Source organism: Cyrtonyx montezumae, unplaced genomic scaffold (genome assembly GCF_038088225.1).
Source record: "Cyrtonyx montezumae isolate F1298 unplaced genomic scaffold, pur_monq_1.0 scaffold_82, whole genome shotgun sequence".
Classification (NCBI taxonomy): Eukaryota; Metazoa; Chordata; class Aves; order Galliformes; family Odontophoridae; genus Cyrtonyx; species Cyrtonyx montezumae.
This window is the reverse complement of record NW_027072092.1, coordinates 434,651-447,254: the sequence shown is the minus strand read 5'-3', so window position 1 is coordinate 447,254 and position 12,604 is coordinate 434,651. Positions and strand designations below refer to the sequence as shown.

The 12,604-nt window shown below is 62.6% G+C and overlaps 3 protein-coding genes across 3 annotated transcripts; all 3 read right to left on the bottom strand.

The window, feature by feature from the left end:
• Positions 1-1,065: 1,065 nt before the first annotated feature.
• Positions 1,066-2,341, bottom strand: CSF3 (colony stimulating factor 3). Its single transcript, XM_065753847.1, has 5 exons — positions 2,285-2,341; positions 1,940-2,103; positions 1,585-1,692; positions 1,325-1,471; positions 1,066-1,236 (listed from the first exon to the last, which is right to left on the bottom strand). Exons 1-5 carry the CDS (start codon positions 2,298-2,300, stop codon positions 1,066-1,068), a joined length of 606 nt encoding a protein of 201 aa, XP_065609919.1. The 5' UTR covers positions 2,301-2,341.
• A 1,813-nt stretch (positions 2,342-4,154) lies between these two features.
• On the bottom strand, positions 4,155-7,417 carry PSMD3 (proteasome 26S subunit, non-ATPase 3). Its single transcript, XM_065753816.1, has 12 exons — positions 7,210-7,417; positions 6,889-7,079; positions 6,625-6,762; positions 6,323-6,459; positions 6,055-6,245; positions 5,817-5,920; positions 5,622-5,736; positions 5,226-5,345; positions 5,020-5,123; positions 4,595-4,750; positions 4,373-4,423; positions 4,155-4,301 (listed from the first exon to the last, which is right to left on the bottom strand). Exons 1-12 carry the CDS (start codon positions 7,382-7,384, stop codon positions 4,224-4,226), a joined length of 1,560 nt encoding a protein of 519 aa, XP_065609888.1. The 5' UTR covers positions 7,385-7,417; the 3' UTR covers positions 4,155-4,223.
• Positions 7,418-8,366: 949 nt separating this feature from the next.
• Positions 8,367-12,178, bottom strand: GSDMA (gasdermin A). Its single transcript, XM_065753785.1, has 9 exons — positions 11,910-12,178; positions 11,580-11,790; positions 10,665-10,830; positions 10,488-10,581; positions 10,164-10,211; positions 9,857-10,011; positions 9,349-9,499; positions 9,176-9,249; positions 8,367-8,609 (listed from the first exon to the last, which is right to left on the bottom strand). Exons 1-9 carry the CDS (start codon positions 12,121-12,123, stop codon positions 8,376-8,378), a joined length of 1,347 nt encoding a protein of 448 aa, XP_065609857.1. The 5' UTR covers positions 12,124-12,178; the 3' UTR covers positions 8,367-8,375.
• Between the last annotated feature and the right edge of the window lie 426 nt (positions 12,179-12,604).

The following is a 12,604-nucleotide window of genomic DNA, read 5'->3' as shown; positions in this document are numbered from 1 at the left end:
GGATGTGAGCGCGGGGCCGTGGGGACAGCCCACGGTGAGGCAGCAAGCCGCGTGGCAACGGGGAGCGGCCGGGGATGGCCGTGGGGGGGCTGGGGGGGCTCTCCTGCCCACGCTGAGCGCTCTCAGTGGGTCCCCGGGGCCGCCCCTCTCCCTGTGCTCCGCGGTTGAAGCTCCGACCCCACGCGCGCGGCTCCTGGAGCATCCCCGGCTGCTGCGGGGACATCGCTCCGTGGGGGGAGGGGGACAGGAACGGCCGCGCCCGCGCATCGGCACCGCCCGGGGTCTGCAAGGGGGGGTGGGGTCCGCCACCAGTGCCGCCAGTACCGCCAGTACCGCCAGTGCCACTGCTGGACCCAGCGCGCAGCTGCGGCGCTTTCTAAGAACCGGGATGGGGAAGGAAGGGGGGGGGGGGGGGAAGGGAAGGAAATGACCGCCCCCGGATCATCACATCCCGCACCCCACGTGTCCCCTCCCCACGGCCACGCGAAGATCTGAGCGCATCCCCCGCGTGGGTGTCCCCTCGTCGCACTCGGGGACTCTGCGGCATCCGGGGGTCCCCCCCCTCTTCCCCCCCCCCCCCCCGTCCCGTGGGGAAATGCACAGCGCAGACATCGGAGCCCAAATAGAGTTTATTTCCGTCGTTGTCACGCATATAAAAAACAGCGCTGGGAATAAATACGGTACAAAACGGCGCCCGCGGGACCGTGAAACAATGGGGGGGGCGGGGGGGTACGAATAAGTTAGGCTGCAATAAATAGGAGCTCGGAGCGGACGGAGCGGAGCCGCAGCCCCCGGCGGGGGGGGGCGGGACCCCATCCCTCCGTCGGTCCCCACCAGAGCGTCCCCGGAGCGGAGGAGGGTTCCCCCGCGTGGACCGAGCTCGGCCCGGCTCAAACCTCATAGCAGAGATACGCTTGTGTTTAAATATTAAACAGACGGCAGCGCAGGGCCGGCACCCTGCGTGGGGGGGGGGCGGGGGGGGGCTGCGGGACCCCCCCTACCCCGGCCGGATAAATATTAAATAGGTATAAATATTAAATAAGCGGGGGGGTTGGGGTGGGGGGGTCAGAGGCGGGCGAGGTGCCGCAGCGCGCGGTACGCCGTCTCCAGGAAGCGCTGGAAGTTGGCGAGGATGAAGAATCCCCCGACCTGCTGCTGGAAACGGGACGAGAAGGCGGGGGGGGGGCTGCGCTGCTCGGCCGGGGGGGTCACCGCGTCCAGCCCCAGGTCCTCCATCTGCGGCACAGAAACGGCGGCGTCACCGCGTGCTCCACGCGTGTCTGCCCCCCCCCTTCTCCCCGCTCGCGTGCCGCCCCGCCCTCACCTGCTGCTGGATGTTGGACGACAGGTTGGCGGTGTCCAACTGCAGCGTCTCCACCAGCGCCGTGTGCTCGGGCAGCAGCTGCAGGACCGCCCCCAGGGAGCAGTGGTACGCCCACAGCCCCGCGTGGATCTGGCTGAAGCAAACCTCCTGCGGGGAAACGGTCACGCGAGGGGGGGGGGGACGACGACGACGACGGAGCTCGGACCCCGAGCCGCGCTGAGGACGGGCAACTCGTGCCACGGGTGGGAACCCCCACTCACCGCCTGGAAACCGCGGCTGTGGCACTGCTCCAGGGGCTCCTGCGTGAGGGGCAGATCCTGCTGCACCAACCGCAGCTCTTCCTCCGCGCACAGCTGGAAGGTGTCACACTGCGGGGAAGGGGTGCGGGGTCACGGCCGCCCCGGGAGGGATGAGCCGGGACGGCCCCGACGACGCGGGATCCCCTCCCGCCCCTTCCTTTCACGGGACACGGACCCTCCGCTCTGTGCGTGGAGCGCGGATGCACCGTGGGGAGGGACCGCGCGAGGATGAACGGGGTGCGGGGAGACCCCGCTCTAAGGCCGGGGGGGGAAGGGAGGGTGAGGGGGGGGAAGGTCGCGGTACCGATGCACTCACCACCACGCGCTGCAGCGCGGCCACGTCCCCCCTGATCTTGCGGGTGAACTCCAGGTTCTTGTGCAGGAAGAGCTGGAAGTCGTGGTCCCCGGACAGCTCTGCCACGGGAGCGCCGTGCAGCGCCCGCCACGCAGCGCTCAGCACCACCGCCAGCGCCAGCGCTTCTGCGGGGACAGCGGTCACACGCGGCCCCGACCCCGGCTCACCCCTGCAGACCCCCCCCTCAATTCGGGGATGGGGACCCCCAAGGAGCGCGGGGAGGGGATGGAAAAGATGCCGGGAAGGAGGGGAGGGCCGCGGCCCCACGTGCCCCACCGGTGCCACGCGTGGGTCTGCGGTACTCACGGGTGAGGCAGCACATGGTGCTCAGCTCTGTGTCTCCTCCTGCGGCCCGGCCCGGCACGGTGCCCTCCCCGCTCTGCGCGCCCTCATCGATCGGGGCATTTTATAGAGGGCCGTGGGGATTCACACCGATGTGGCAACAGTGCGGATTGCCTCATTGTCTTAATCACCCGCATGCAAATCCCGGGCGCTGGGTGCTCCTGTGCTGCGCTGCTGCGGGGTTTTCCTGGAGCTGCGGTGCCACCGGAGCGCTGGGAGAGGGCAGCGCCGGTCCCCGGACGCGGTGGGTCACTCATTAACCCGCCGTGCTGCAGGACACACCGCAGGTCCGCGCTGAGCCCCTCCGTGCGGCTGCGGGACCACCACGGGGACCAGGTGAGCACCGAGATGGCAGCGCCGTGCCCGGTCCCCCCCACCCCCCCACGAGGATCCCTCCCCGTTGGCCCCTTCGGGGAAGCGGAGCTCAGGGGCAGCCCCGGGGGGGGGGGGGGGGTTGGCCGGTCCCGGCCCCCCCGTGGTGACGTGGGCTCTGGGTTGGGGCCAGTTTCCAGCGAGCGATTCCAGGAGGACCTCACAAGCCAACGCCAGCTGGGCCGGGGCGGGGGGGGCACAGAGCAGGGCTGCAGCCACGGGGTTATCCCTGAACCCCCAGTGGGGGAAGGAGCCGGGTGCTGCTGCCCACCCCTGAGCACGGGAGGCCTCGCCAGGCACAGCGCAGCTCTTCGTTAACTCTGAAGCCTAATGATGACGCCCCGCTGGCAGCATTAAGGTTCTGCCCCGCGGCCGCGCGGGAGCGCCCCGTGCGTGAGCTCTGCAGTGGGGTTTCCTGGGAGAAGCCCCCCCGGCTCTGCCGTGGCTCTCCCTGGAGCAGTCGGGGTCGTTCCCGTTGTGGGACCATCGCTCCCGCAGTGGCACTGCTGCCTCAGCAGCTTCGGTGCTGTCAGGAATCAGGGCCGGCTCAGGGTGGGGTTGAATCAGCGCCCACAGGGCCCGAAGCCCCCACCGCTCTTCCAAGGAAGGAAGTGGCAGCAGCCGGACCCGAAACCCCGTGGGTGGCGGTGCTGCCTCGTGGCCGCTCTTCCTCCGCTGACCCTCGGTCCCCTCCCGGCATCCGCCAGGAAGTCACCGCTTCCGCCGCGTCCCCGCTGGGCGCTGGGGGGGCTCACAGCCCCGTCCTGTCCCCGGGACCCCACGGTGTTCCCAGGAGCAGGGACGGGGCCGCATCCATCCCCCGGGGCTGCCCCACTCCTGAGACACAGCCCCACGCCACCGGCCCAGCTGGGGCGCATCGGGAGAGTCCCAGATCTCCCCCGAGCACAGCCGCTCCCAGCAGCGCGCAGCTGTTGGGCTGCGTGGCCCCCACGCCATCTCTGACCCCACTCTGTTATCTGTGGGACACACAAGGGCCCCACCCATGCTGCCTTTCCCCGTGGGATGGGAGGTTGTGGGGCTCAGCCCTTTCCCACGGTGCGGTGGTTCTGCCGTGACCCCACCTCCAGCCCCCCAGCAGAGCTCCGGCCCATTCCCCCCCGAGCACAGCCAAGCCACGGCAGCAGGACAGCTGTTGGTTTTTCCAAGTTTTTATTTTAAAGTCATATTTGAAGCTTAACAAAGTGTGATCCTTTGATCCGTACGAGAGCTGTGGGGGGAACGGACCCCCCCAGCCCCGGGAGCTCCCACCCCCGATCTGTGTGCGCCTCGTGGGGCCCAGCGACCACCGAGCACGGGCAGCCTCAAAAGAACATTTGTTTGTTGGGGAAGGGGTTTCCCTCCGTGGGTGTAGGGGACAGGAGGTCACGGCCCGTGGCTGAGGAACCCCGCGTGGCCCCCGCTCCCGGTACAGACATGCAGGTACTTAGAAAAGAAAGGCAGAGGGGGCAGCTCTCCTCAGACAGCATTTTCCCTAAGGACAAATAAAAAAGACACAGAGCCCGGGCAGGGCTCACGGGAAGCCGTCGTCGTCGTCCTCTGCCATCTCCTTTGCGAACTCCAGGTCCTGCTGCTCGCGCTCCCGGCGCTCCTGGAAGGCAAAGGCTGAGGTTGGGGATGGGGCTGTGGGATGAGCCCAGCACGGAGCAGGAGGGAGCTCACCTCCGCAGACTCCAAGTCCTTGTTGTAAGATTTGGGTGGGAACCTCATGGCCTGGAAAGCAGAGGGAGAGGAGAAGCAGTGAGCCGAGAAACGCCTCCGCTCTGCACCGCTGTGCCCCTCAACAACAGCTCCACCACAGCCTGAGCTGAACCAGCCCCCCCCCCCTCCGTGCCCCCCCAGTGCCCCCGCAGCCCCCCAGGGTCCTCACAGCGCCGTGCTCACCTTGACTGACATGTTGTGGATGTCGAGGCAGAAGGAGATGCGCTGGTGGAAGGCCAGCTGGGGCTCCCGCGTCGAGTAGATGTCGATCATCTCTTTTGACTGCACGTAGCCCTTCTCGTGGTTAATGCTGGCCTCGATCACGCCATCCCGGATGGCCTGCGAGGCAGCGGGCACGGGGTCAGGGCAACACCGCCTCCTCCCGGGGTGGAGCAGCAGTTTGGAGCAAAGGAAGGAGATGGGGGGCGGCAGCGGGCTCAGGACAGCGCTCAGAGCCGGGACTCGCTGCCCTCAGCACTGCCCAGGGGGGCACAGCCTAAAACCAGCAGCCCTGGGGTGGGGAGTGTGGCAGGGGTGGGGCAGGAGGGGCCTGGTGGGAGCAGTGGGCAGCCCAGGCCCCAGAGGGACGGGCTTTTTTGCACAGCTACCTTGGCAACGATGAACTCCGCGTCCTCGGGGCTGTCCAGCTGCAGCTTCTGAGCGATGTCAGCCAGGGAGATGCGGGAGTAGGAGAGGCTGATCATGCGGACCCCTGGGGGGAGGGAAAGGAGTGGAGCCCCACACCACACAGTGCGGGGTGGCAGAGAGCCCCCCCCCAAAGCTCTGCTGGTGGCACGGCCCCCAGCCCTCCTACCCGTCTTGATGACGTTGTGCCTCAGGCGGATGATGAGCGTGTAGGTGCCATCAGCCTGGAACTTGTCCCCAAACTGATCGAGGACTTGGTTGAACTTGGCCAGGTTCCCGGTCCTGACAGCTGCAGCGGGCAGGGGAAAGTGGGGGAGAGAATGTGTGAGAGAGAGAGGGAGGGGAGGCCGGGGTGTGGGGGGGAGCACGAGGCTGCCAGCCACCACCCGCCCCATTCAAGAGGAAAGGAGAAGCCAACGCCTTCAGAAACTGCTGAGTGGTGCAGCACGTCGGCCCCACACAGAGCAGGGAGAGGAACCCCACCTCCCCCAGCGCTCCCCCCCCACCGAGGCTTCCCTCGAAGTGGGGCACGCAGCAGCGAGGGGCGGGGGCAGGGACATCGTACCCTGAGTCAGCAGGAAGTACGGCATGAGCGAGCGCTTGAGGGACGGCTGCCTGAACTGCAGCCGGTCCGGGATCTCCCCGAGCAGCAGCTCCACCACGATGAGCAGTTTGTGCACCTGGCGTGGGAAGAGCCCCCCCTGAGGTCGGGCCGAGCCCAGGGGCAGCTTCCCCACGGAGCACAGCGGGTGCTGCTCACTGTCTGCTTGAAGCCGACGGCCGTGTGCTGCGGTGCCTTCCGCAGAGCGTTCGTCATGGTCCTCCGTGCCTCAGAGTACTCCAGCTGGATGGCCTTGATGCGCCCTGCGAGGGGGAGAGCGGTCACACGGGGCTGAAGGCGCCTTGGAAAAGCCAATCCGACCAGGGGGGGCTTTGCATCCCACCTCAAAGCTCCACCCGAGCGCTGCAGGACCCCCCCCCCCCCCCCCGTGTCTCACCTGTGTAGTAGAGGTACCGGGCCCACTCGTTGTTGTTGGCTTGCTCGGGAAACACTGACTTGGAGACGAGCTTCTCTGCTTGGTCGTAGAGGTTGTAGTGGAGATAGTTCCTCAGCAGCAGGTTGAGGAGCGTGGCCTGCCCGTCTGCGTCGTGGCGCAGCGTGGCTGTCCGCAGCCGGGCGTGCAGAAAACTGTGGGGGAGGGAGAGCTCGTGCAGAGGGCGGGGAGAGGGCACAGGGAGAGCCCATCTGCGTGGGGTCAGCCCTACCTCCTGACCACGTCGAGTTTATTCAGGAATTCATAGATGCGGGAGTGGTAGTAATAACACTTGGCCACCACCAGGTCGAGGGCCCGGCGGTTCTGGGAGCTGATCTTCTGCATCAGGTCATCGGACACCTTCTGAGCCTGCAGGAGGGGAACTGAGATCAGAGCAGAACTGCGGCCCAGGATGAGCAGGAGGAGCCCGGGCTGGAGCTGAGCCGCCGAGGGAGGCGGGTCCTGAAGCTCCCCGCTCCCAGGAGCACCGCGGAGCTCAGGTTTAGGGCTGCACCCACCCTGGGGGCACCTCACCTCCGGGTACCGCTTGCTGTTCATCAGGTAGATAACGAGGAGCAGCTGCAGGTAAGCTTCCACTTCTGGCAACAGAGGGGCTGAGGCCGCCTTCCCCATCCGCGGGCGAAACTGCAGCTCGGTGTCTGTGTCCATGGGCTGCACGGGGAGCACGGGGGCTGAGCACACGAGCCCGTCCCACCCCACGCAGCCCCACAGCCCCCTGCCCCACACAGCAGCGCCGCAGGGGCTCCGCGGGGGCACAGAGCTGCTCCGCAGCCGCACCTCCTCCAGGAAACCGAGGAGGAAATCCCGCACGGCGCTGTTGGAGGTGAAGAAGCCGTGGACGGCCTTGTGCAGCACGTTGGCGTTGAGGCGGCGCGAGGTGGAGGGCAGCGCCCGCAGGGCACGCAGCACATAGCGCGGCTCCTTCCCCGACACGGCCTTCTCCAGCTGCCTCACGTGCTCCTTGATGTCTGCGGGGGGGGGCGGCAGTTCGGCGCTGCGCACGACGCTCTGTGCCAACATCGGGGCTCTGCTGCCCCCCCCCCCCTCCATCCCGGTCCCCCCGACCCCCATCCTCGGGGAGGGGGGGGCTCCGCTCACCCTCCAACGTGATGGCATCCAGCTCCCGCTGGGGCTGCCGTTCCCCGCCCGCCTCCCCCGCCGTCACCGCCGCCGTCTCCTCGTGCATCTCCACGTCGGGAGGGGCGGGCGGGGGTCCGTCGGGAGGCGGCCTGGCCTTGTCCCCGCGGCGCCGCGCCGTCCCGTCCTGCTTCATGGCCGCGCCGGTGACACTGCACCACGCGCGGGGCGCGCCGGGACGGGGCGGGCTCGACCAATCCCTTCCGCCAGACCTGAGCAGTCGAGCGCCGAGCTCGGCGCCGCTCGGTTATTTCCGCCCGGGACGCCTCCCCTTACCCTCCCCCCTCGGGTGTTTCCGGCCGTCGTCGCGCGTGGATGTGGGGCGGTGATGGGTTCGGGCGCGTTTGGTGTTGTTATAGCTGACCGCGATCGGCGAGCTGGTGACGATACGGAGCTGGGGGCAGCGGGACCCGGAGGGCTGCGGGGAGAGGAACCGCGTGGGGGTTCGTGGGAGCACGCGTGGAGCGCGACGAGTTGGGGATGAGGTGTTGGAGAGGAGCTCTGAGAGGACCTGGGGTCCTGCTGGCCGAGAAGGACAATGGGAGCTGGGTGGGCAGCAGGGACAGGGAGCGATGCTCCCCCTCCGCTCTGCCCTGGTGAGGCCTCACCTGGAGCACTGTGTCCAGGCTCCTCAATGCAAAGCAGGCAGGGAGCTGCTGGAAAGAGTCCCGCGGAGGGCACGGAGATGATACAGAGCCTGGAGCATCTCTCATGTGGGTCAGAGGGGGATCTGATCCACGTCTATAAGTACGGGGGTGTGGGAGGCAGAGCGATGGAGGACTCTTCTGAGCAGCGTGTGGCGATAGGACGAGGGGAAATGGCCACAAACTGAAGCTTTGCACCGATGTGCACAAGAGCTTCACAGTGATGGAGCACTGGAGCTGCACACAGAGGTGGTGGGGTCTCCTCTGTGCAACCTGGGCTGGAGCTGCTCGGCAGGGGTTGGACTCGGTGACCTTTAGAGGTCCCTTCCAACCCCTACAGCTCTGAGACTCTGTGAAATGAGTGGGGAAAGCAGCACTGAGCTCTTAACGCCTCACTGCGGTGCAACTGGAGGATACAAACGGAGTATAATTGCTGTTCAGCCACACCAAGCAGTTCCCCTCAGTCAGCCCAGCCCGTGCTGCCTACCCCGATGTGCTCAGGCAGTGCAGTGCGTAGAGGGCTGCGTACAGAGCTGCCAGGGATGGGAAGTTTTCTTCTTTGAATGCAGCAGCTCTGCTTCCCTGCAGCTCCACCCCGCTCATCCTCAGCACCGCCGTGGTCAGCTGCTGTTCCTGCTCTCTGAAGGATGTCCAGCTGGCAGCTGTGCTGCAGCACTGCTCCCCGTGCTCTGTGCTCTGCTCCAGGATGCTCCTCACCTTTGCAACAACAGGAGCAGCGCAATCAGCACTTGAACAGTCCCTCTTTGGGACTCAAATCTCTGATCCTTTGTCGTCTGTGGGTATGCTAGACCATAATGCTTTTACATCCTTCTTACCCTTGAACTGTTTCATGCTGTTGTGTTGAGTTTACAATAAAGCAAGCTGTACCCAAAAACCCATCAGGACTCTGACCTCTGCAGCCTGGGCCGGGGTGCTGCTTTGCAGGGGGTTGGGCCCAGGGGTCTCTGGAGGTCCCTTCCAGCCCCCACAGTTCTGTGACTCTGAACTCTAAATCTGTGCTGTCGCTCTCTTGTTTTAATCTGGAGCCAGAAAAGCTGGCAAACGGTGTCTGCTCCTTCAGAGCAGTGATAGCAGCAGGCTCTGAATCGATGCTTCTTATTGGCACAGCAGTGTAGAAGTTTTTGCCCTCACGTTGAGAAGAATCACCTCAAAAAGTGCGTATTTCCACCCCTGCCATGTTTGGAGCAGTGGCTCACTGCTTTACTCCCCTTGCCTCCCACCCTCTGCTGTGAGCCAAGTGCCAGTGTAGTATATTTTCTCACCAATTTAAGCTGCTGAGGCACAATCTTCACTTCCCAAGACTCCAGCAATAGCAGCAGCTGATCCTCCGTCAGCTCTGGAGAATTAAAAAGAGATTTGTACCCAGGAGCCCCCAGATTGCCCTGGTTTCCCTGTGGGATGAGTGAAGGCATTGCTGTGTGCCGGGAGCCCTTACCGCTGAAGGCATCCAGAGTGTAGGAGATGGCTCCTGTCAGGTGGAGGAGATGGTGACGTGGAGAAAACTGCAGCGTGCAGAGCAGATCTTCCAAGTCGGGGCTCTGTGCTGTCAGCTCACAACTCTCAGGTTCATCGAGAGCTGTTTCCATCTGTGAGGGAAACGGGGGAGGACTCTCGGGGTTCATTTAAGGTCCCACTGATGGTTCTTTGCAGTATACCCTCAGAAGCAAATGTGTCGGGGGTTCTTTGCCTCCTTCAGCTAATTGTGAGGCTGTGATTGGGACCTCTAGCGTTCACAATTAAATAGTGAATATGGGACTGAAGTGCTTCGATATCTTCAGATAAATCTTGTCTATTCTTGCCGTCGTTCTTTCTCTGTGTGGTGATAAGGGCCATGGGAACGTGGTGAGCTGTACCACAGCTACGTGTGCAAATCCCTCAGGAGATGTGATAACAGATAACAGATGTCTTTGTACTAAGAGCTCCTGGCACTGAGGACTGCTTACCTTCCCGGCCAGCTCCTCGAGGAGGTTCCTGTCTCTCATCACTGCTCTGATGGACTTTACAACGATGATGTTCAGCTCATCAGCCAGCTGGGAGAGAATGTCACAGTTCTGCTTAACTTCCTTCTCCAGTGCATATAGTTCTCTGTGTGCAGAACCTGCAAGCCACGAAGAGCCTGCTGCAAATGCTGCAGCTTTAAGCTAGGCAGTCCTGCGGTGCTTCGAGGGGTTGTGCCTGTCCCAAGAGATCCCATCCTTCCCAAGCGGGGTAACGGCGTTGCAGGTAGAAGTATTAAAATGCAGCACTTACTGTCAGATTCAAATGTTGGTTGATCGTTCTCTGGCAAATGGTTAATACCTGTAACAGCACAAAAACAGAACTGCTGACCGAGGAAACACCCGGAGCTGAACGGGGGAGCTCTGCTGTCGGTTGTTCTGCTTTGAGGCTGGGGGCTGCCAGGAGCCCTGGGTCAGCTCCGGGTTGGCCAAAGGCCGCATTGCAGGAGCAGTTTTGATTTCCCTGTGCTGCCATGTGTCCGTTTCTGCAGAGCTGGGGGTGCCATGGGGCAGTGCGTGCTTTTGCTGTGCCGCAGCGTTCCCTGGATGGAGGAGCTGGAAGTTCTGTGCCACTCACCCCACGTGGTGTCCCCGATGGTCAGCTGCTTCACCCCGAAGGCCACGGTGCAGCCCCTGGGTATGGTTATGCTCTGTTTGCTGTCAGCAGTGCCCTGCTCAGAGAAGAAGCTGTTACTGGGCTGTATGACATGCAGGGCTGGGGAAGGACAGCTCCTGAGCTGAGGAGAAGGCAAACCTTAGCAGAGAACTTGGCGTAAAGCCGGGCCATGAACCTCGCCTCCCCCTCCATGCACTCCTCGTATCTGGCCTCCTCTGAGGTCTCCAGCATTTGATGAACCACGTATAAGTTCTGTCCTGCCTTCCTTAGCTGCTCGATGAAGGCGTGCTTCGTGTCGATTCTCCTAAAGGAGAGAAGGACACAGTATCTCCACTGAACGTGCAGCAGAAAATGTTATGTCACGGTGTCGTGTCCTGCTCGGAGCCAGAGCAGCATGCTTGTTCCCCTCACATTACACAGCACCTAAACACATTAGGGTTTGGGGAGGGGAAGAAGGGTGCAGGAAGCAGGCTGTGACTCCTGCTGTCCTCGGTGCATCCCTCTCTGTCTGAGGGGCCCACGGGGAAGCGTGGATGACTTGCAGGAGGTGCTCCTGCTTCTCAGGGGCAAAACTCCACGCGCTGTGTGGTTAACAGAATGAATAATGCCAAGCAGCATCGTAACCGAGATATTTTATAGGTGGTGTAGTTAGATTATCATGATGGAAAGAGGCAATCAAAATAAAGGAAAATGCTCACTCATGTCCTAGGCTTGCAATCGGAAACTCTGAAGGAAGCAATCTCCAGACAGAGATCCTTCCCCAGTGGTGCTCAGCCCTTCCAGGGGCTCTGGGAGAGGTGGACTCCACCCCTTTGGGTCACACAGGTGCATTGCCTTCACTGTGCTCCCACAGCTCTCAGTGGTTCAGGCTGTGATTCTGCAGTTCCCACACAGCAGGGAATCTGGAGGGCAGGAGCCAGGAATGACGAAGCGTGCAGTTACAGGAATGCACAGCTCAGGCTCCTATCTCAGTTTTGACTGCTGAAAAACCACTGCGTGTGTGATGGAGAGGTGTACGACCAGAGTCTGTGCTCCCCTTCGTGTCCTCCTTACCTTTCTGCACTCAGTGCCTCAAGTTTTGGCACCAGGATGTGCTTCTCTTCCACCTTGAGGTGCCATTGCTTGGACATGGAGGCAGCTGCTCCCAGTTCTAATTCAGTGAAGTGAATGGGAACGCTCAGAGTCCCATCCAGTCCATCATGGACACGTCCTGTGGTGGTGAACTCCTTTGGGCCTTGGCTGTCTCTGCTGGGAAGGAGGAGCTCTGCAACGATGGGGTGTGTTACTGAAAGCATGGTTACACATGCACACAACGCACTGCAGTGCGGTTCAGGCTGCAGAGAGACAGTGGGAAATTGTAGTATGCAAAAATGTGGACCTTACCAAGGCTGTCCGTGTCCTTTCCGGGCAGCAGCACGTCTTGCAGTGTGTACTCTGTCCGTCTGTAGCAGGGAAATGGGTGGAATCTGGTTTTCCTTTTCCTTCTAACGAGGCAAAGGAGTCTGAAGTGGTGTTGATCTGAGATGCTGTGGACGGGAACCAGGTCTCCTTTGGGATCCATTTGCTTTGCTATTTTTCGGGTGACTTTTCTAAACATTCTGGACCCAAGGTGAAGCGTGCTTGTGCCTCAGGAGAGAAATCAAGCAGGCTGACGTGGAGCACAAGTAGAAGGCTGCAACAAAAAACATTACTTTGGATTTTCGAGGGTAATAACCCCCAAATCTACATTGGTGCAGGAGTACGACTTGCACCAGATTACTTCTAGAGGGCACATGGAGAGACACTGCCAGCAGCAGTGCCTGCCTTGCTGGTTGGGCTTATTCAGGCTTATCCCTGTTTGCTGTGCAGCTTGCAGGCCTGGGCTGGGCTGAGAGCACAGCTGCTGGGGGACAGAGCTTTGCTGTTGGCCCCGTGCTCTCCCAGCAGACCAGTATACACCAGCACGTGGCTCAGCATCCTGAACTGGGCGCAGCAATTTAACCTCAGTGCCACCTGCTGTGATCCCGAGTGCTTAAATCCCCAAAAAACGCACTGCTGTGACGGAGGCTGAAAGAAAAATAAATCTTCGAGCAATTTCT